Here is a 23,921-nt window from a genome sequence, read left to right as displayed (position 1 = left end):
CGAGTCAACTAATGACACGATGTTGTGCAAAGGCAGACCAATTCTGTTCGTATCCTATTATTCCTCTGATACGAGCGAGACTTAGACTTCAGTTTACAATAGAACTTGCTACTTTGCATAGCAAATTCTTTATGTCAGTAGCTGGAAAATGTCGTTTGAAATCAATAAGTCATAATATATCGGTAAACAGCAGATTTGAGCAATATATTTCCCGATCTCCCAGCCTACCAGTAGTATTTTAGCAGAAACGAACATTTAAAATAATCGGTAGTAATTTCCGGTAGATAGTGCTGTATCTTGTTTAGGCGTAAATCAGTAAAATTCATAATATTTCTTCGTATTTTTTAGGCAATTTGGAAATCGAATTGGATACATGCAACTTATGAAAGTCGAATATTTCATAAAGGAATCAGAAATACTTGACATTTACGAAACAAATAATATGCACATTGCGCCACAGCTAGAATTAATTGCTGGCAACTATTCAAGCCTAGTGTAACGCATTTCAGTTTGTATTATATATATACATTATATATATGTATATATATATATATATAGATAGATAGATAAATATAGATAGATAATTAGAAAGATAGATAGATATATTATCTATGCATGCACACACAAATACATGCAGGTTTAGACGACCGAGTAAAAATAACTTACTGGCAACGGAGCCGTTGGCTGCCACAGCCATACGTTTGTTTTGAATCTGTGATCAACAAACATTAGCTAAACGTCGCTGGGATCACGGTCAACTTTTCTCGTGCCGTGTTAGTGTTGGCGCAAAGCAAGTGCTCGTGTGTGCGTTGTTAAGTGCCAGTCATTCATGATGAAAACGAGACCTTTGCGTGTAATGGAGAAATCATCCCGACTTGTGAGGTAGGTTAGTTTAGTCAGTTTTGACAATATTTGTCTCAGGGTTTTATCGACTAGATTGGGAGGGAAAGGTTTGGGATATTTCATAAGTATGACTGTTGACCTGAACAGTTGACTTTACAATGCAGTGTTCTGAAAGCCTATTTTGTAAATAAGTTTTTTTTACCCACCTGACTGGGAAAGAAACGATATGGGTTAGTTTTTTTTTTTTTTTATAAAAGGAAATAAGTATGACTGTTGACCTGAAATGTTGACTGTTTGCGCTGCATTGCTGTGAAAGTTTATTGCGTAAATCAGTTTTTTTTACCCACCTGACTAGGAGAAGAACGATTTAGGTTAGTTTTTGTTATAAAAATGAAAATAAGTATGACTGTTGACCTGAACAGTTGACTTTACAAGTTGTGTAAATCAGTTTTTTACCCACCTGATTGGGAAAGGAACGATTTGGGTTAGTTTTTTTTATAAAAAGGAAATAAGTATGACTGTTGACCTGAATTGTTGACCATTTACACTGCATTGCTGTGAAAGCCTATTGTGTAAATCAGTTATTTTACCCACCTGACTAGGAAGGGAACGATTTGGGTTATGTTTTTTTATAAAACGGAAAAAGGTATGACTGTTGGCCTGAGCAAGTTACTCTGCACTGCGTTATTGTAAAAGCCTCTTGAGTAAATAATTTTGTTTATATGTTAGTTTTACACAAACGCGCAAAATTTACTTTATAATATGACATATATACTTGTAATACACATTCTGGGAGTCAGCTAATTAGGTTTCCTCAGAATCTGAAATACACTTTCTGTCTTTCATTGCCTAAGTTCGTTATGCCTTCATAATTGTCATTATTAGTATTTTTTCGTTATTTATTTTGATCGTGAAGGGTAATGAGACTGATTAGCTCTTGAAACATTCGACCCCAAAGTCTCCCGTCATAAAAGTAAATAATACACCGCCATCTATTGAGGAAATTGAAGACTAAACGTTCATTCGTGGTCGAGGAACCATAGGAAAAGGGAACGCATCGAAGACCGATAAAATTGGGAACATGAAATATTCTTCCTTAAAAATGAAAATCAACAGTTCTGTAGTCAGAGTGGTGTGTTCAAGTTGGTTGGGAACAGAGATTTTATTACTATTCATATATATATATATATATATATATATATATATATATATATATATATATATATATATATATATATATATATATACTAACAGGACCTCAATGAAACTGGATGGTGTCTAGCGGAGATATATTTCATTATATTCAAATTTTGATAATCTGCCCCGATCCAGCAATAGCAATGTTTTTTTAAGCTGATTGGAACAAGTGGTAGCATATTGTCATAACCCCCATTATACGTTCGTTGTGCTTCGTCACGAATTATGGTCCCATATCATGGCTGTGTTGATTTTAATTTCGTCTACTTTAGCGGTGCTTGTACGAACTACCATAGTCGTTATAGTGACCCGTTAAATTAGGTAGGACTCGTTTTCTATGTTAAATCATGTCCGTTTTCTTCGTGATAAATCCGTAATAATTCGATAAGAACGTCAGCTTTTATGTCACTACGAATCCCTTCCACTTTGATTTCCAGAGTATACAAATCAGCTGACATTTTCCTTCAAGTTTTTTCTTGCTAAACCGGTTTTCCTCCTCTCCCTCAGGAAAGCTCAGGGTTCTACCAGGAAAATAATGGGTTCTCTGATCCCAAAAACCTGTGTTGAAAGCTATCGAACTTTGCTCAACTATTACAAATAAACTGGAGAGTCCTGTAACAGATTCTTTTATCTGTTGTCACAATATGTACACCTTCACAAAAGTTCAGCTTATATTGTCACATTTTATATATATGTATATATATATATATATATATATATATATATATATATATATATATATTTTAAGTATTTGCATGCGAGCCACAACAATGCTACAAGCGGCCATTGGGGCAAAAATTTGTTGTTTATTATGAAAACTAAGTAGACTGTAATAGTTCATTTGTATTTTTTTCTATGGAATTCATACTATTAAGGCCACAATAAACCAAAATTGATTTTATATTCATTTTTGTTTCCTTGCAACATCTCAAATTACATATCCAGCAACAACTAACTATACTATATATATATATATATATATATATATATATATATATATATATATATATATATATATATATATATATATATATATATATATATATATATATATATATATAATTCCGTCAATTATATTTTGTCCAGTTGCTGGATATATATTTGAGATATTGCAAGAAAATGAAATTGCAGAATATAAAATAAGTTTGAGTTTATTGTGGTTTTAATAATATGAGTTCCGTGTAAAAAAATTGTTACAGGAAACATTACATTCTACTCAGTTTTCATAATATACAACATTTTTACCCCAGTGAAGTCCCTGACTTGGGTGTTAGTCCGAGCTCGAATTGTATGCTTACCACTCAATAATGCCAATGTTGCCAATTTGGCTCATATTCCTGTAGATCTAGAGTATTGCCTTCAGAATAATTTGGCTTCTGGCGCCTACCATAAAATCTGGAGACAGAGCAGTAATTTCTGAGCGAATTATCTAGAGTATTCGTATGAATATACTTTCTAATAATAATATTATTCAAAATATATCATATAGTTTTAGTTTTCTGGAAAGAAAACTATTGTGCCGGCTTTGCCTATCCGTCTGCACTTTTTTCTGTCCCTCAGAAAAACTGCAGATGCTAGAAGGCTGCAAATTGGTATTTTGATCATCCACCCTCCAATCATCAAACATACCAAATGGCAGCCCTCTAGCCTAAGTAGTTTTTATTTTATTTAAGGTTAAAGTTAGCCGTAAACGTGCTTCTGGCAGTGCAGCAACGCAGGCCACTGCAGCCGGCTGGGAAGAGGAGTTTCATGGGCCGCGGCTCATACGGGATTATACTGAGACACCCTGAAGATCGATTGGTTTTCAGTGGCCTCGATTGTGTGACGTTCACTTTTTACCAAAAGCTCCCCTCTAACACTGCACATGCGTTATAGCATTCCAGGATGCCTAGCATGCTTCTAAGGTTAATTGCAGTTGACCGACAAAAAATACCAGTAAATTCTTGACAAGCAACCAAAATACTACAGGAAAAATCAATTTCCAAAGTAATACCCCATGTGGAGCTATTGCTTAGTTCTGCCATATATATATATATATATATATATATATATATATATATATATATATATATATATATATATATATATATATATATATATATAGTTCCTATATTAGTTCCTCATTTGGTGGGTACCGTTCTCAGCTAGCACTCTGCTGGCCTCGCGTTGATTCTCCGACCGGCCAGTGAAGAATTAGGGGAATTAATTCTGGTGATAGAAATTCATTTCTCACTATAATGTGGTTCGGATTCCACGATAAGCTGTAGGTCCCGTTGCTAGGTAACCAATTGGTTCTTAGCCACGTAAAATAAATCTAATCCTTCGGGCCAGCCCTAGGAGAGCTGTTAATCAGCTCGGTGGTCTGGTTAAACTAAGGTATACTTAGCTTTTTTGCCATATATAAACAGAAATTGACGAAAGCGTGGTTGTTACAGGGAGAATCATTTAAAAAATGGCTGGTGGAAGTGCCAGGTGATTCCAGCAAGGGCCATTGTAAATACTGTAAAAGTGACATCAATGCAAAACACTGAGACATTAAAAAAAGACACCTGTCATCAAAGAAGCGTAAGGCTTCCATTCCCATTGCAATAAAGGTACTGAAATTATAAATAATGTGCTTGGTGTACATTTTAATTAATATATAACAACTGGATCCCCAAACCTAATTGAAGGTACTTTGATATACTTTTGAAAAAAAAACTGTTTATCAGGTAGTTGGTATATAACCTAAACATAGGAATGAAGATGTAACTCCAAATTTATATTCAGTGAATTACTTGAAAGTTTACTTACCTTTGATAATAAACTGTTTATCAGGTAGTTGGTATATAACCTAAACATAGGAATGAAGATGTAACTCCAAATTTATATTCAGTGAATTACTTGAAAGTTTACTTACCTTCCAGAGCCTTTTACGGAAATATTACATTAAACTTACATATCATCATAAATTTGCTATTTTGCAAGGCTGGTCTAAATACAGAATTGACTCTGCATTTCCGCTGCCACCATTTGTTGTAAGACATTTTTAAGGAGTACAGCATGAGAGCTGCTCCTATACTACTAAATACTATCCTTGTATTATTGTAATGACCCATTTTTAAAGTTCATTATAAGTTTCCACTATAGCAACTGTGCACTTGTACTCAAAGTTGATATAAAACCCCAGTCAAGTTACTCATGGCTTAAGTATAATTGTCCCTCTGTCAGCTTCCGGTTAAATTGAACTTACACAAAACCACAACTGACTGAGCTTCTAAGTACACTTCAGTTTATGTGTAAGTGAGCAAAGTTTGTTAGCTTCCAATATGGTTTTTTGGGACCAGAGAAGCCATTATTTTCCTAATCTGGAAAATGAATACCTTGAGTTGTACACTTCAGTTTATGTGTGAGCAAAGCTTGTTAGCTTCCAGTATGGTTTTTTGGGACCAGTGAAGCCATTATTTTCCTAACCAGGAAAATGAATACCTTGAGTTTTCCTCCTTCTTGGGCTGGGGCGTTTGGGATGGAGAGGAGGAAAACCGGCTTAGCAAGAAAAAACTTGATCTTTTGTGAACAAGCATTGTTCGACGCCTTCAGTCTCAAACACAGCCTTGGTCAAGTCGTCCATTCTTTGCTTTCCAAATCCAACTGCCTCTATTGTCCTTACAACCTCGTTACTTCCTCATAATAATGAGGTTATTGTCCTGTGTAAAATTAATAAATGTTACTCACTGATAAACACGGAATTGCATCGCAGAAGGCCGCATCTAGGATAGCAGACGATTGAAAAATTATCAGGTTTTCTTATAACTTGAGTAGAGTTAAGTTTAAGTGGTGGAAAACAGAGCTTAATTCCATCAAGAGATATTACGGTAGGTACTAGGAGTCAAATTATTCCGAAGGCGAGGCACTAAATCTACTGTAACATGGGCCAAATTGACAAAATTGGAATTATTTTGCATGCAGGCAGTCAAAGAGTGGTAAGCATTCAACTAGAGCTCTGTTTTGGAAGCAAGTCAGGGACTCCACTGGGGTAGAAATGTTGTATATTATGAAAACTAAGTAGAATGTAATGTTTCCTTGAACAATTTTCTACATGGTATTCATATTATTAAGGCCAAAATAACTTAAATTTTTATTTTATATTCCACACTTTTATTCTCAAGCAATATCTCAAGTTACATATCTAGCAGTTGAAAAAAAAAATTGAAAGTAATATATATATATATATATATATATATATATATATATATATATATATATATATATATATATATATATATATATATATCTCAGTGGCTAGATATGTAATTTGAGATATTGCAAGGAAATAAAGAGTAATATGAAATAAATTTAAGTTTATTGTGGCCAGTATTTCTAAGTATTAACTCCGCGCCTGTTTTTACCTTGGAAATTGGTTTTTCCTGTACTTTTAGGGCTGCTGATAAAGGAGACGTGTTTGTTTGTCGTCGGCCAAGTGTTATTTGCCTCCTATCTCTACCCAACAGTAAAGGGGGACTGTGGGTTAAGTTAAGTATACCTTAGTTTTACCAGACCACTGAGCTGATTAACAGCTCTCCTAGGGCTGGCCCGAAGGATTAGACTTATTTTACGTGGCTAAGAACCAATTGGTTACTTAGCAAAGGGACCTACAGCTTATTGTGGAATAATTCGGGGTTTTGGATGGGGGAGAACACGCACAAACGAAGCGGACATGTTTGCATTGTGGAAGAGCACTCCGGACTTATAAAACACCAGGGAGCTATCCGTTGTGGGGAAAGGGAAGGGGAGGAACATGGGTGAAGGCAGGGAGAGAGTTCCTCACGTCCCCCCAAATGTGGGGGAAGGTGAGAAGTGGTAGTCGGGGTAGGCAGAAGGTTTTGCGAAGACGCGGAGCGTGCCAGTACCGAGGAAACAGCGGAGGGGGTGTGCTGGGGAAGGTAGGAAACTCTACCAAGCAACAAGCAGAGACTTAAAGAATAACAGGCCGGCAAAAAACAAAACGTCATCTCTTTTACCAATAGCCCTAAAAGTATAGGGAAAACCAATTTCCAAGGCACCAATCGGTCTACAAGGGTTCCGAACTCGTAAAATAAACTTGCAAAAAAAACCGTTTTGAAGCACCTGAATGCTTTTTTTCTGTATATCCAGCCTGCACTCACCACCACACCAGGGGCTAAAATTCTGTTTTATTTTTAAAGGCTGTGATCTTGACGCAGCTGAGCTAACATCTCGTAATTGCCATAATAATATACATTAAATTTCCACTAATTATTGACGTCTCATAGGTAATGGGCAAAGAGTGGAGAGTTATAGGCTCAAAGGAACGTTAAGTTTACGGCAAGGACTCAACCGGTGTACTGAAACGAAATATGCAGTTATTCAAATTATTAAAACGCAGGCCTACGTCAGAGTAAGGCTAGTGGTGGGTTGAGAGAAGAGGGGTTGGGGGCAAATGACGTCAACATGAAAAGGAGGGAAGGGGGTTTGTATAAGAATCTGCGAAGGAAAGTAGGAAACTTTCCGAGCGATAACGCGTAGAAGAGCGATATTGCATGAAGAGTCAGAAAGTTGTAGTTATCACTAAATGTTACAGCAACCAAAAGGAAAAGCTTTGTATAGGTTATCATAATAACCTAACCAACCTGAAACAGTAGGCCACATTAATTAATTGAGGATGTTTATAGAAGGAGTAAAATATAGGTTATTATACTAACCAAACCCACTTAACCCAGCAGGCCGCCTTACCTGGCTGGGGGGCTTCGCCCCTCCTGGACCCCTCTTTTCTTAAAACAAATCATAGGTTTTTACAGTAACTAAACCAAAATAATCTAACCTAACCTAACCTAGTAGGCTGCGATACCTGTTCTGGGGGCTTCGCCCCTCCCCCCTTTGCTTAAAACATAATTTATAGGTTTTTAAAGTAACTAAACCAACCTAACCTTACCTAACCTAGTAGACTGCGTTACCTGGCCGGGGGGATGAAGCTCCCCCCCCGGACCACCCCTTTAAAGAAAACCTAAATTAATTAAGCAGAAAAAGGTTAAATTAGGTTAACAAAAACTGTTATAGTTGATGAAAGGGTTATGAACCGTTCCAACCCAAACAGACAGGTGCAACAGTTGGAAAGACGAAGGTCTAACCTGTGAGGATCGCGTATGAGTACCCCCCACACCCCCTCCAATGGCAGAGGAAACTTCTCAATTCCTCCTGAAATCCCCTGTTTCCTCACAGTTCCTTTTGGGTATAGTCCCATTGTTCGAGGCCTATCCTCAATTGTAATGTCGTATTGTAACGCATATAAGGTAAACGTCACCTGGAGGGAATGCATTAATGCACAGGAGCAGTAATAATTGTGAATAAGGAACTTGAAAAAAGGGCAAGCAGAGAGAAAAGCCAGTCATAAAAAACGAAAACAGAAAGAAACATAAGTAAAACTTGGAGTAAGAAAACAAACGTCGCTTCACCCCATTCCTAACCATCCGTTTGGGCTGTAGTATGAAGAATTAGAAGGGGTTTCCGCAATGTAGAGTTAAAGGTGTAACGTGATTGGTTGGACAAATATTTATAGGCTTCGGACCCCCCTCGGGCTGGGTACTAAAAGCTCCCCTATAAGAGTGCGCATGCTTGGCAGCATTCGAAATGGCAGTAGCAGTGAAAGTGTCTGTCTTCGTAATGGCTACCTTTGTCGTTTTGTTCCTCCTGTGTTTGTGTAAGGGTTTTTCGTCTCTGTAATGCTGTATACAGTAAAATTTGACTGCCCTCTCACCCTACGTGGTCTACCCAACCCATAACCCCACTTTCCTTAGTGGTCCCCTAAATTGTGGGACAATAACAAGCCGGGGAGCAAATCACCCTATCCTGTAGGTAACCCCACCCATATCCCTGCTTTCCCATCGGGTTGCCTAGCTTGCTGGATGAAGTTCTGTGGTTAATTACAGGTTAATCACAGCCATGCAACATGAGTTGAAGGTAATTCCATAGTTAGCAACCAAAATACTGTAGAAAAAGTTAATTTACAAGGAAATCCCCGCCTCAGAGTTATTACTTAGTTCTACCATCTATAGGAACATTTTTTATTCATTTTCTGTGAACAGTCCATTTTCTTTAGTGTAAATAGCGATGCAAGTTAAAAAAAAAAAAAATCAGTGAAATTATCGAACTTCTTTCCAGCATGTCACAATAACAATTATATGGTCGCTTCAGAATCCGCCTAATGGTTGCTCTAATAGTAGACAATGGATATGGTTTGTTTAAGGCCTGTGGGAACATCAGTCTGGCTACACTTTAACGACACTGTCTCACATATAATTTCTTGTAGATTAGTAAAAAATATACAAAATATTTCTTTATACAACTTTTGAGAAATTTATTACACTTTAGTTTCCTTTTATATTAGACACACAATTCTTTCTTTTTGGGGTGTTTGTTTAGAAAAATTATGGTTTCATAGCAAACTCATCTGCACAGTATCTTTGAGAGTCACAGCATAATTGCTGTACTTAGAATGAAAGGGGATCAAAGCGGCAAAATTAAAATTTATTTGAATAGTAACTGAAAAACATGGCACTTAATTGAAACTAAAGTGTGGAAGAACTTACAAGCAGTGCAGGGAAAGATACTGTGAGAGAGAGAGAGAGAAAAAAAAAAGTTAAGTATACCTTAGTTTAACCAGACCACTGAGCTGATTAACAGCTCTCCTAGGGCTGGCCCGAAGGATTAGATTTATTTTACGTGGCTAAGAACCAACTGGTTACCTAGCAACAGGACCTACAGCTTATTGTGGAACCCGAACCACATTATGTCGAGAAATGAATTTCTATCGCCAGAAATAAATTCCTCTAATTCCTCATTGGCCGGTCGGAGAGTCGAACGCTGGGCCAACAGCGTGCTAGCCGAGAGCTCTACCCACCCCTCCAATAAAGAACTAGATATTGTGAGTGTGTCCCACTTCTTAATAAGCATTTACTGCTAAGAATTAGCTGGAAAGGCCAAGAATGATATTAAATTAAAAATCATCATACTCCATATTGACTTAAGGTCAGCCAATAAAAGAGCGAGGAAAGAAATCATTGACAATCATTAATTAGATGGAATATGGAGAGGTCTTGACATATAGAAAGAGCAAGAAACGCCTACAGAAACTACAGTTATGTGGATGAACGAGCTGCTGAACTCAGAAAGTGGGTTAAGACAAGAACAGTTGAAGACAATATCTGGAACTCACAGAAGTAGAATAGGAAGAAACTAAAGTACTTCAAGACATGGAAGAAGCAAGAATGACATATAGTCTGTTCAAGGCCAAAGAAAGCATTGCAGATAATACAAACTGAAAACTGACTGAAGAGGAGAACAGTTATTGGTGCAGAGATTATTATCAAGACAGAGTGCCCGATACGTCTGGTTATCCATAGAAATATCAAGGACCCATTTTCTTTGAAATGTCATGGATCCGTTTTCTGTAGAGTTAAATAATTGTTGGAAATTTCAACAAAAGAAAAAGAAATCGTGTGTAATTAATAAACTTTTTTTTAGTATATTGCTAGAACAATCATACATTCATTCCAGAAGTCCCATAATGAATGCTTTAGTAGTTGACAGGATATGGTTTGTTTATGGCATATGTCAACATCAGGTTGGCCTCCAAAGCAACGATACTTTTTTTATATTTTTTTTTGTTTTTTATATTTTTGAAATGTGCAAAATACAACTTACAAAAAAATATAAATATACCTGTCTTTGAATTCCGAAAATCTTTAATTTTTATGAAGTTTTAAGTGAAATATTACATTCTACTTTGTTTTTATATTAGACAATTATTTTTTTGGTAGGACTGTCTAGTTTTTACTCTGCATGTTGTATGGAGGACGTGAAGTCCTTCCTCCACCATCCATTATTATTATTTTTGATGACTACATCAAAATCGCTCTACTTAATATGGAACCGAAAAGGCAAATGGTGAAATTTTCGACTTAAGTGATAAAATTTACCTAAATTAAGAATGTTGCTAAAACAAGACACTTCAAAACAGCAGGAACTCTGGTAATATTTGGATAAATTGAAAACGTTGTACTCAATTGAAAATAAAGTATGTAAGTAATAATTAAATGCAGTGCTAGGCAGTTGCAAGACAGTGTCCAACATCCTAGTAAGAACTTCTTTCTAGGGAATGCTGGTGGGGTAAAGAATGAAATTGAATTAAAGATTATTGTACTCAATATTGACACGTTAAGGTGCGCCAATATAAGAGTAGTGGAGGAAATCATAGAAAATCATCAAATGAAGCTGGAATATAGAGAGATCTTGGTATATAGAAAGAGTAAGAAACTCGTTCAGAAACTACAGATATGAAGATGAAGGAGCTGCTGAACTTAGAAAGGAAGTGAAGACGAGAAGAGAAGACAGTTTATGGAAATCACAGAAGCAAAATATGAAGAAACCAAAGTACCTCAAGGCATGGAATAAGCAAAAATGCCATATAGTCTGTTCAAGACCAAAAATGCAATGCTGATAATCAAAATGAGAATGGACTTGAAGAGGGAACAGTTATTGGCACAGAGATATGAAGACAAAGTGCCTTATACATCTGGAAAGGAAAGAGCAATAATCCCTTCTTGTGTGTGCAAAAGTGCACCTCAGCTAGCAGTAGCAGAAGTAGAAAAACCGGACATCAGAACAGTAAAATGAATAGAATCGGTGACTGCAAGAGGCCAGATGATCACCTTCAGTGAAAGTGGAACCTACATACAGGTGGAAGTCCACATTCTCCACAATGTGCCTGCGACAAAACGGTTTATATGTACATAGTATTTAGCAAGAAAGAAGTGCTTACTAGGATGTAGGACACTCTCGTAATTGCCTGGCATTGCATCTAATTAATTATATACATTATTTTCAATTTAGTACAAAGTTTTCAATTTTATCCAAATATCATCAGAGTTCCTGCCGTGTTCAAGTGACTTGTTTTAGCAACATCCGTAATTTAGGTACCTTCATCACATAACATGCAAATTTCATCATTTCTTTTTCCGTTTCATATTAAGTAGAGCAATTATGATGTGATCATCAAAAATAGTAATAATGGATGGTGGAGAAAGGACTAGACGTCCTTCCAACATCATGCATTGTAAAAACTAGATAGTCCTCTCAGAAAAATAATTGTCTCATATAAAAACAAAGTAGAATGTAATATTTCACTTAAAACTTCATAAAAATGAAAGGTTTTCGGAATTCAGAGACATATGCATATTTATATTTTTTTGTAAGTTGTATATTTCACATTTCAAAATTATGTAAAACAAAAAAAATACAAAAAAAGTATCTTTGATTTGGAGGCCAACCTGATGTTGACATACGCCATAAACAAACCATATCCTGTCAACTATTAAAGCATTCATAATGGGAATTCTGGAATGAACATGTAATTGTTATAGTAATATATATGTTAAAAAAAGTTTAATAATTTCACATAATTTCTTTTTCTCTTCTTGAAACTTTCAACAATTATTTGCCTCTACAGAAAACGGATCAATGACATTTCAAAGAAAATTGATCCTTAATATCTCTATGAATAACCATAATGAATGTAAGACACTGGTCACGATTTACTTAAAGAAGAAGGAAAAAATTGAATTGTAGACAATTTAGGGCATTATTTTCTGGCAGGACGAGCAAAGTATGGTTGTGGTGGTGATATCAGAGTAAAAATGCTGGAATGACCGACGAATCTTGCTAAAATTCAACATTCTATACTTTACCACAGGTAACATGATCAGTAGATGCAGCAGAAAAGCAATAAGTAAAGTACTAATATGGCTTTCATCTGAGGCTCCCTACTGATTTTATTTTGTTTTATGTTGCCTCCTTTAATTTCTCACCCAGAAAGTAAGATTTGAAAAGCGAAGTACCAGTACTAATTCTTTCCCTCTTAGACATTAGTATTTTTTTTTTTTTTTTTTTTGTCTTTCCTAGATAGTAACCCCAACAAAGTTTTGGGGTCGTTATCCAGGACTAATATTTCTTGGGGGTCATTATAATTATGAGCCAAATGGAAAGATACAGATCTTTCGTAGACAGTGACCCCCAAGGGTTTCAACCCGGTATGTATCCACCTTCATGGCGTGTTTAGCACAAGCCGTTGGTGATTACCGTAAAAACATGAACAAAATATTGGAAATATCGTAAGTATAATGACCCCCAAGAAATATTTGTCCCAGAGAACGACCCCCGAACTTTGTTTGGGGGTACTATGTGGGAAAGATCCAAAACTACTAATCTGCAAGAGGGAAAGAAAGAGTACTGATCTTCGCTGTTTAAGGCGATAAAATTTAAATCTTACATTCCGGGTAAAATATTCAAGAAGGCAACACAAAAAATAAAATCAGGATGGAGCCTCTGATGGAAGCCATGTTTGACATTCGTCACGTGAATTCTTTCCTCATTGCATATCTCCTGCCTCTACTTCTCATGTTACCTGCGGTAAAGTAGAAAATGTTGAGTTTTAGCAAGATTCGTTGGTCATTGCGGTGTTTTTACTCTGATATGACCACGACCATCATACTTTGTTCGTCCTGCCAGAAAATAATGCCTTAGATTGTCTACAATTATATTTTTTCCTTCTTTAAATAAATCGTGACCAGTGTCTTACATTCATTATGGTTACCCATAGAGATGTTAAGGATCCGTTTTCTTTGAAATGTCATTGATCCGTTTTCTGTAGAGGCAAATAATTGTTGAAAGTTTCAAGAAAAGAAAAAGAAATCATGTGAAATTATTAAACTTTTTTTTTTTTAGTATTTTACCATAACAATTAGATATTCATTCCAGAATCTTCATAATGAATGCATTAACAGTTGACAGGATATGGTTTGTTTATGGCATATGCTAACATTAGGTTGGCCTCTAAAGCAGCGATACTTTTTTTGTTTTTGTTTTTTATATTTTTGAAATGTGCAATATACAACTTACAAAAAAAATATAAATATACATATGTCTTTGAATTCGAAAACCTTTCATTTTTATGAAGTTGTGAGTGAAATATTACATTCTACTTTGTTTTTATATTAGACAATTATTTTTATGGCAGGACTATTTGATGATTACATTAAAATCGCTCTACTTAATATGAAACGGAAATAACTCGATGGTGAAATTTTCGACTTAAGTGATAAGTGTACATAAATTAAGGATATTGCTAAAACAAGAGACTTGAAAGTTGAAAACAGCAGGGACTCTGGTAATATCTGGATAAATTGAAAACGTTGTATTCAATTGAGAATAAACTATGTAAGTAATCAGATGCAATGCTAGGCAGTTGCGAGAAAGTGTCCAACATCCTAGTAAGCACTTCTTTCTAGGGAATGCTGGTGGGGTAAAAAATGAAATTGAATTAGAGATTATTCTACTGAATATTGACACATTAAGGTGCACCAGTGTAAGAGTAGTGGAGGAAATCATAGAAAATCATCAAATGAAGCTGGAATATAGAGAGATCTTGGTATATAGAAAGAGTAAGAAACTCGTTCAGAAACTACAGATATGAAGATGAACGAGCTGCTGAACTCAGAACGGAAGTCACGACGAGAAGAGAAGACAGTTTATGGAAATCACAGAAGCAAAATATGAGGAAACCAAAGTACTTCAAGGCATGGAATAAGCAAAAATGCCATATGGCCTGTTCAAGACCAAAGAATGCAATGCTGGTAATCAAAATGAGAATGGACTTGAAGAGGAGATGAGTTATTGGCACAGAGCTATCAGGACAAATTGCCCTATGCATCTGGAAAGGAGAGAGGGCAATGAACACTGCTTCAGTTGAACAAACTAAGCTAGCAGTAGCAGAAGTAGAAAAACCGGACATCAGAACAGTAAAATGAATAGAATCAGTGACTGCAAGAGGCCAGATGATCACCTTTAATGAAAGTGGAACCTACATGCAGGTGGAAGTCCACATTCTCCACACAGTACCTGCGACAAAACAGTTTATAATTATACAGTATTTCCAGTTAGCAAGGACTCAGAGGATTGGCTGACACCTTTGTTCACAGCCCACCCCTTGAATCCACATGATAAATTCTATGGAGGTAACATAGAAATAAGAAGGTTGGAGTGATGATTAAGAGAATAAATGGTAAATGAAATGAAATGAAAGAGTTGAAGGGTCACATGGACGAAAACACCACTGTTGGCCTATGTAGCAGGAGGGTGCAAGGTATTAGAGCCAAATGGAAAGATACAGATCTTTCCTAGATAGTGACCCCCAAGGGTTTTAACCCAGTATGTATCCACCTTTGTGGCATGTTTAGTACAAGCCGTTGGGTATTGTCGTAAAAACTTGAACAAAAGGCTGTAAATATCAAAAAGGTAATGACCCCTAAGAAATATTAGTCCTAGACAACGACCCTGACCTTTGTTATGGGTCACTATCTAAGACAGATCCGAAAATACTGTGTACGAGGAAAAGAAAGAGTACTGATCTTCGCTGTTTAAATCTTATTCTCTGGGTGAAAAATTAAAGTTGGGGGCAACATAAAAAAAGAATGAAGTCAGGACAAAAAAAATATAAGCCGCTGATGAAACCATGTTTAACATTGGCTACATATTAGACAAATTCTTTCCTCATTGCTTATCTGCTGCCTCTACTGACCATGTTTTACCTGTGGTAAGGATATTTAAGAGACTTATGAAAACACAGGGACTGTGGTAATATCTGGATAAATTGAAAACGTTGTATTTGAGAATAAACTTTAACCAGACCACTGAGCTGATTAACAGCTAAGCACTTCTTTCTGGGAATGCTGGTGGGGTAAAAAATGAAATTGAATTTGGATTATTCTACTGAATATTGACACATTAAGGTGCACCAGTGTAAAGTAGGAAATTAGAAAATCATTTATTTTACGTGGCTAGAACCAGTTGGTTAGGCCTAACAACGGGACCTACAGTTTATTGTGGAAACCGAACCACATTATAAAAGCGTCCAAGACCAAAAATGAATTTCTATCACCAGAAATGTTATTGGCACAGAGCTATCAATTCTATGCTCTTATTCCTCATTGGCGGTCAGTAAAATGAATCGATCGGTGACGGGGCCATGATCACCAGAGTGCTAGCTGACAAAACAGTTTATAATTATACGGTTACCCACCCGTCCAAGTTCTTCCTAAGAAGGTTGGAGGATGGGTGGGTAAAACACCACTGTTGGCCTATGTAGCAGGAGGGTGCAAGGTATTCGGCCAAATGGAAAGCACGCTGATGGTGACCCCCAGGGCCCGTATGTATCCACCTTTTCGACCGTTGGGTATTGTCAATGAAGTAATTAGGGAATTTATTGACAACGACCCTGACCTTTGTGATGATAAATTGAGGAAAAAGAAAGAGTACTGATCTTCTGTTTAAATCTTATTCTCTGGGTGAAAAATTAAAATGTGGTTCAAATTCCACAATTAACAGCTCTCTAGGGTCCGAAGGATTAGATTTTATTTTGCGTGGCTAACCAGTTGGTTCTTAGCCACTTATTGTGGAATCCGAACCACATTATAGCGAAAAATTTCTAATCTAATTCCTCTAATTCCTCATTGGCGGTCAGAGAATCGAAATGGGCCAGCAGGGGCCAGCAGTACCGTCCAAGTTCTTCCTTGGGGTGGTGGGTAGAGCTCTCCAGCACTAGCCAGCATTCGACTTTTCGACCGTCCAATGAAGAGAGCTGTTAATCAGCTCAATAAGCTGTGTCTGGCCAGTTGGTTAAACAAATCTCATACTCAGGCCAGCCCTAACTTAACCTGTGGTGAAGTAGAAAATATTGAGTTTTAGCAATATTCGTTGGTCATTCAGTGTTTTGTACTCTATGACCACCACCACATTTTGTTCGCCCTGCCGGAAAATAATGCTTTAAATTGTCTACAATTATATATTTTTCTTCTTTAAGTAAATCGTGACCTGTGTCTTACAATCAATATGGTTATCCATAGAGATATTAAGGATCCATTTTCTTTGAAATGTCATAGATCCATTTTCTGTAGAGGCAAATAATTGTTGAAAGTTTCAAGAAAAGAAAAAGAAATAATGTGAAATTACTAAACTTTTTTTTAATATTTTGCTATAACAATTAGATATTCATTCCAGAATCTTCATAATGAATGCTTTAACAGTTGACAGGATATGGTTTGTTTATGGCATATGTTAACATTAGGCTGGCCTCCAAAGCAGCGATACTTTTTTATATGTTTTTGTTTTTAATAATTTTGAAATGTGCAATATACAGCTTACAAAAAAGTATAAATATGTATCTGTCTTGGAATTCAGAAAACCTTTCATTTTTATGAAGTTTTAAGTGAAATATTACATTCCACTTTGTTTCTATATTAGACAAATATTTTTCTGAGAGGACCATCTAGTTTTTACAATGAATGATGTTGGGAGGACTTCTAGTCCTTCCTCCACCATCCCATTATTGTTATTTTTGATGATTACATCAAAATTGCTCTACTTAATATGAAACGAAAAAACACATGATGAAATTTTCATGTTATTGATGAAGGTACTAAAATTTAGGATGTTTAAAACAAGATGCTTGAAGACAGCGGGAACTCTGGTAATATTTGAACAAATTGAAAACGTTGTACTCAATTGCGAGAAAGTGTCCTACATCCTAGTAAGCACTTCTTTCTAGGGAATGCTGGTGGGGTAAAGACTGAAATCCAGTTAAAGATTAATCTACTCAATAATGACACGTTAAGGTCAGCCAATATAAGATTAGCATAGGGAATCAACAATTGGAAGGAACAGACAGAGATCTTGGTATGTACAAGGAGCAAGAAACTCCTGCAGCAAGTGTAAATCTCTAGATGAAGTTAAGTTTACCTTAGTTTAACCAGACCACTGAGCTGATTAACAGCTCTCCTAGGGCTGGCCCGAAGGATTAGATTTATTTTACGCGGTTAAGTACCAGTTGGTTGCCTAGCAACGGGACCTACAGCTTATTGTGGAATCCAAACCACATCATAGTGAGAAATGAATTTCTATCACCAGAAATAAATTCCTCTAATTCTTCATTGGCTGGCCAGAGAATCGAACGAGGGCCCAGCAAAGTGCTAGCCGAGAACGATATCGACCCGTCCAATGAAGAACTATAGATATATATATATATATATATATATATATATATATATATATATATATATATATATATATATATATATAAATGGGTGTATATGCATGTGCATGTGTATATATTTCACATATGCTCTGAAACGCATTGAACAGTTTCAGCTAAACTTGGTGTACATATGACTTACCATCAGGAAAAGAATGCTGTGGGGGTAAGACATCACCGGCACCAAAGCAGAGGTGTTGGAAGGGGGCGAAATATAAAAATTACAGAAAACGACAGATATTAGTGTCTAATCTATAATTTTCAAGGTCGCTTAGATGAATAGTGACACTCCTGATGCCTTAATCCAAGGTCTGCCGGATAGGAGGGGGTTGGGAAGGGGTGATATGTAAAAATAACTGAAATGACAGATATTAGTGTCTAATCCATAGTTTTCGAAGTCGCTGAGATTGATTGTGACACACCCGATGCCCTTCATGTCCAAGTTCTGGCCTGATAGGAATGTGGGGGGGTGGGGTTTGAGAAGTGGTGATATATAAAATGTCAAAAATGCTGGGCAGTATAACTGAAGCAACTGTCTTACCAGGAATGGGAGAGAGAGAGAGAGAGAAAGTTTATTGGTTGTCATTCAGAGATTTCCTGGGCAGCTCTGGGTTGGTCAGCTAGTGTGTGTATATATATATATATATATATATATATATATATATATATATATATATATATATATATAAATTATATATATATATATATATATATATATATATATATATATATATATATATATATATATATAATGCCATTGCAAGACTGATTATTTCTACTTTACTTCATTATTTAATATATACTTTTAGTTTTATGTAAAAGAAAACCATTGTGCCAGCTTTGTCCGTCTGCATTTTATTCTGTTCTCACTTTTTCTCTCTGCCCTCAGATCTTAAAAACTACTGAGGCTAGAGGGCTGCAAATTGGTATGTTGATTGTCCACCCTCCAGTCATCAAACATATCAAATTGTAGCCCTCTAGTCTCAGTAGTTTTTATTTTATTTAAGGTTAAATTTAGCCATAATCGTGCTTTCGGCAACGATATGGGATAGGCAACCATCAAGCCGTGGTTAAAGTTTCATGGGTCACGCATTATACCGAGACCACCGAAAGATAGATCCAATTTCGATGGCCTTGATTGTACTCTGTAGCGGCTGTACAGAAAAATAAGAAAGAAACTTCGGCGCATTTTTTACCTGTTTATTTAAGCTCGACTGTCCAATATAGATAACAATAACTTTAGTATTCCAGTTATAATGTAATATGAAAATAGTTTGCCCAGTGATTACAAATGTATGCAATTAATTTTCACAATAGATTTTGTATCACACATTCCCGTGTTGTTTTATGGAAAACATTGTTGTTTCAACAAATATTCTGAGCTTTTCGATATGTATGGTAAGCATGCAAGATATTTGCTAATAAGAACAACAACTGGAGGTTTTTAGTTATTCATTGTTTAAGAACTGTTTCATTACGACCATAAAATGAAATGAATGTTTCATTAAAATTCGTTCGGTTCCGGAATGTTTCGTCCAGATCAATTCTTCAAGGAAAGTCTAAAGCGAAAAGATTCCCAGGTGGCTGATTTACTCTGGAACATTAGTTGATACTTCACCACAGGGGCTTGGCCGGGCCTTCCACGTGACCTTCCCTGAGGGCATATGCCCACAACTCTTTAGACTGAACCTCCCAATACCACAAAATACCCATGCCCAGTCCCTCAGTACCCCCCATTTCGCGGCCTGGAACTTCTCAGTTCCAGAGGACCTTTATTCCACAGCCTCCCAGAGGAGAGAGGAGGAGGCCGTGCAACTGGAACTTCTTCAACTGGAACTTCTTCAGAAGTTCAAGCGAAGATGCAATGCATTACTACCCTGATACAGTTCAACTTGTGATTTAATATTTTACTTACATTTTTATTTATTTTATGAATTTGTTAATTTATCTGGTTTTCTAATCACTTTCTGTTTTCTCCATTCCTTTCTGTTACAATAATAATAATAATAATAATACCCACTACCTCTCCAAAACCAGGGTGGTTAGCTCTGTCCAAAATTGTATACCCCATCTCATCACATCTTGTCTCTCTCATAACACCCGGCCCCCTACACAAAAATACCCATACCCAAGAAGGTTACATTGCCCATGCCCAGCCCCTCAATACCCCATTCCACGTCCCCCACCACCTCTCCAACATTTACTCCATCTCATGATAGCTTGTCTCTCTTCAAACACCCGATTCTTTGGCCAATTTTTTTTTTTTTTTCCCGGCTTTGTCCGTCCGCACCTTTTGCTGTGGGCACTTTTTCTGACCGCCCTCAGATCTTAAAAACTACGGAGGCTAGAGGGCTGCAAGTCATCAAGCACACCAAATTGCAGCCCTCTAGCCTCCTCAGTAGTTTTGATTTTATTTAAGGTTAAAGTTTAGCCATGATCGTGCTCCTGGCAACGATATAGGATAGGCCACCACCGGGCCGTGGTTAAAGTTTCATGGACCGCGGCTCATACAACATCATACCGAGACCACCGAAGGATTGATCTATTTTCGGTGGTGGCCTTGAGTACACGCTGTGGCGGCTGTACAGGAAACTCGATTGCGCCGAAGAAACTTCGGCGCATTCTTTACTCGTTTGTTTTGTAAGGAATGTGTGTTTTTTTTCTTTATGTCCTGCCTGTTTTTTTTTTTTTTTTTTTTTTACAAGGTCTGTAAATGTCGATCTTGGCGTTTACTAAATATCTGAGGTTCCATTGGCATGTTTGGTATTTCTTGGCTTAAACTATAATTTCTATATCTTTAGGAAGGCAGTGCCGTCACTGCGCCTCAAAGTAGTGGTGCACTGTAAGCATTATTTAAGGTTCTTTGAGGCGTCCCTTCGACCCCTAGCTGCAACCCCTTTCGTTCCCTTTACTGTACCTCCGTCCATATTCTCTCTCTTCCACTTTCTGTATTTCCCATTACTTTCTGTCGCTTCTTTCGAATGAACATCATAATATTCTTCGGTAGCTTGAATTTCAAGTCAGTGGCCCCTGTGGTGGGCTTGTTCCATTTGAATAGGGTTCATGTTCTGAATAATAATGGTAATAATAAAAATACAATAAAAATAATCCGTTATCTTCTGACACCCACAATCCTAATCCGTCTCTGACCAAAAGAATAAAGACACACCATGAATAATATGTTTTATATATATATATATATATATATATATATATATATATATATATATATATATATATATATATATATATATATATACAGTATATGACCTGTATGTGTTTATTTAAAATATATGACCGTGTACGTGTTTATTTAAATCTAATTATTACATAAAAATGATAATATAACCTGGTGATTCACGAATCCTTCATAAAAACTGAAATATTTGGAGAATTTCTCCAAGATACTGCATCAGATAAAGCTCAGTATACAATTAACCATTATTTCAACTTGTGCCATCCCAAATAATTTCATTCATCCCTAGAACTTGGTTCATTAAGTTACTTAGAATCTCGACAAATTCCCCGAAAATCGATTCGCCGTCGATGGCAACCGAGGAGAAGTGTTGCCCCCTTGGTGATCATCACTATTTCCTTTCCGTCCCACTTGCCTGGAATTTCCTCTCTTATGAATGAGTGCATGCGCCTTACCCTCCTCCCACGTCTCATGGATCATCAGCAGGTGCTAAGGTCAAGGTGAAGATTTACCCAGGTGAGAGAGAGAGAGAGAGAGAGAGAGAGAGAGAGAGAGGAGTGAGTGTTTCATTGTAAAGATATGTACGTACATTCCAGTTCTCTGGAAATGGGAAACCCCCATTGACTCTTGGCTAGTAAGGACAGTATCTCACAATACGTCAAGCAATCTCTGGAAACTGTTCCAGTTCTCTGGACTTGGTAATTAGGACCCCAGGTAAGTCACAGTAGGTCAAGCAATCTCTGGAAACTGTTCCAGTTCTCTGGACTTGGTAATTAGGACCCCAGGTAAGTCACAGTAAGTCAAGCAATCTCTAGAAACTGTTCCAGTTCTCTGGACTTGGTAATTAGGACCCCAGGTAAGTCACAGTACGTCAAGCAATTTCTGGAAACTGTCATTTCCAGTTCTGGAAATGACAGAGCCAGTGACCACTGGTACTTAGGATACCAGTAACATGGTTTTTCTCTGCACCATTCCAGTTCTCTTGAATTAACAGAGCCAGGGAGTCTATGAAGTTAAGACGCGAGTAGCAATTTTTCTCTGCGCCATTCCATGTTCTCTGGGAATAACAGAGCCAGTAACCTCTAGTACTTAAGATAACGGTAACATAGTTTTTCTATGCACCATTCCAGTCCTTTGGCAATGACAATAAAGCAAACAATCCCTGGAAAAGATTTTCAGACTTTCTCTGCACCATTCCAGTCCCCTGAAAATGACAATAAACCAAACAATCCCTGGAAAAGATTACCAGACTTTCTTTGCACCATTCCAGTCCTCTGGAAATGATAATAAATCAAACAATCCCTGGAAAAGATTTCCATACTTTCTCTGCACCATTCCAGTTCTCTGGAAATGATAATAAACCAAGCAATCCCTGGAAAAGATTTCCAGACTTCCTCTGCATCATTCCAGTCCTCTGGAAATGACAATAAACCAAAACAATTCTTGGAAAAGATTTCCAGACTTTTTCTGCACCATTCCAGTCCTCTGGAAATGACAATAAACCAAAACAATTCTTGGAAAAGGTTTTCAGACTTTCTCTGTACCATTCCAGTCTTCTGGAAATGACAATAAACCAAACAGTTCCTGAAAAACATTTCCAGACTTTCTCTGCACGATTCCAGTCCTCTGGAAGTGACAATAAACCAAACATTTCCTAGAAAAGATTTCAGGGCAATCTCTGCACCATTCCAATCGTCTGAAAATGACAATAAACCAAACAGTTCCTGAAAAACATTTCCAGACTTTCTCTGCATCATTCCAGTCCTCCTAAAGTGACAATAAACCAAACAATTCCAGGAAAAGATTTCCGGGCTTTCTCTGCACCATTCCAGTCCTCTGGCAATGACAATAAACCTAACAATTCCTGAAAAACACTTCCAGACTTTCTCTGCACCATTCCAGTCCTCTGGAAATGACAATAAACCAAACAATCCCTGGAAAATATTTCCGGGCTTTCTCTGTACCATTCCAGTCCTCTGGAAATGACAATAAACCTAGCAATTCCTGAAAAACACTTCCAGACTTTCTCTGCACCATTCCAGTCCTCTGGAAATGACAATAAACCAAACAATCCCTGGAAAATATTTCCAGACCTTGAGTCAGCACAGACTCACACACATTACAGGGCCAGACTTAACTGCTTCTCATTATCCAGATAAATCACAAGTCAGAGAGGGCTTTTCACCCCCTAATTGGCCTTTTGAAATGACAATAAACCCCTGATCTGGATTCCTGAAAATGATTGGGGTCCTTCTCAGCACAAGACCCAGAATCCCCTGGATACTGTGGGTGGGGCTGATGGGTGTGTCTGTTTGTGGAACTTCTTGAGGTAAACATTGGCTAACTATAGGTTGTGTGGTATGGCTGTATTTAATCATATTGATGCATTTGTCCAGATGGAGTTCACCTCAGTTTTCTCAGTTATATCATGCTGATGGCCTTTTGTATATATATATATATCTATATATAAATGATTGGGGTCCTATATATATATATATATATATATATATATATATGGGTGTATATGATATATATGTCTGTTTATATATA

At 36.8% G+C, this 23,921-nt stretch overlaps 1 protein-coding gene across 1 annotated transcript in view; it reads left to right on the top strand.

Annotated features, from left to right (window-relative positions):
• The first annotated feature begins 726 nt into the window (after nucleotides 1–726).
• Nucleotides 727–23,921, top strand: part of LOC136835876 (uncharacterized) — a 159,872-nt gene continuing 136,677 nt past the window's right edge. Inside the window, exon 1 of the mRNA XM_067099722.1 lies at nucleotides 727–882. Within this exon, the coding sequence (XP_066955823.1) occupies nucleotides 830–882 (53 nt within the window). The 5' untranslated portion in view covers nucleotides 727–829. The remainder of the gene's footprint in view (nucleotides 883–23,921) is intronic.

The sequence above is a fragment of the Macrobrachium rosenbergii genome, chromosome 55, assembly GCF_040412425.1.
Source record: "Macrobrachium rosenbergii isolate ZJJX-2024 chromosome 55, ASM4041242v1, whole genome shotgun sequence".
NCBI lineage: Eukaryota > Metazoa > Arthropoda > Malacostraca > Decapoda > Palaemonidae > Macrobrachium > Macrobrachium rosenbergii.
Note: the sequence above shows the minus strand (reverse complement) of the source record. Positions and strands in the feature narration are given on the sequence as shown.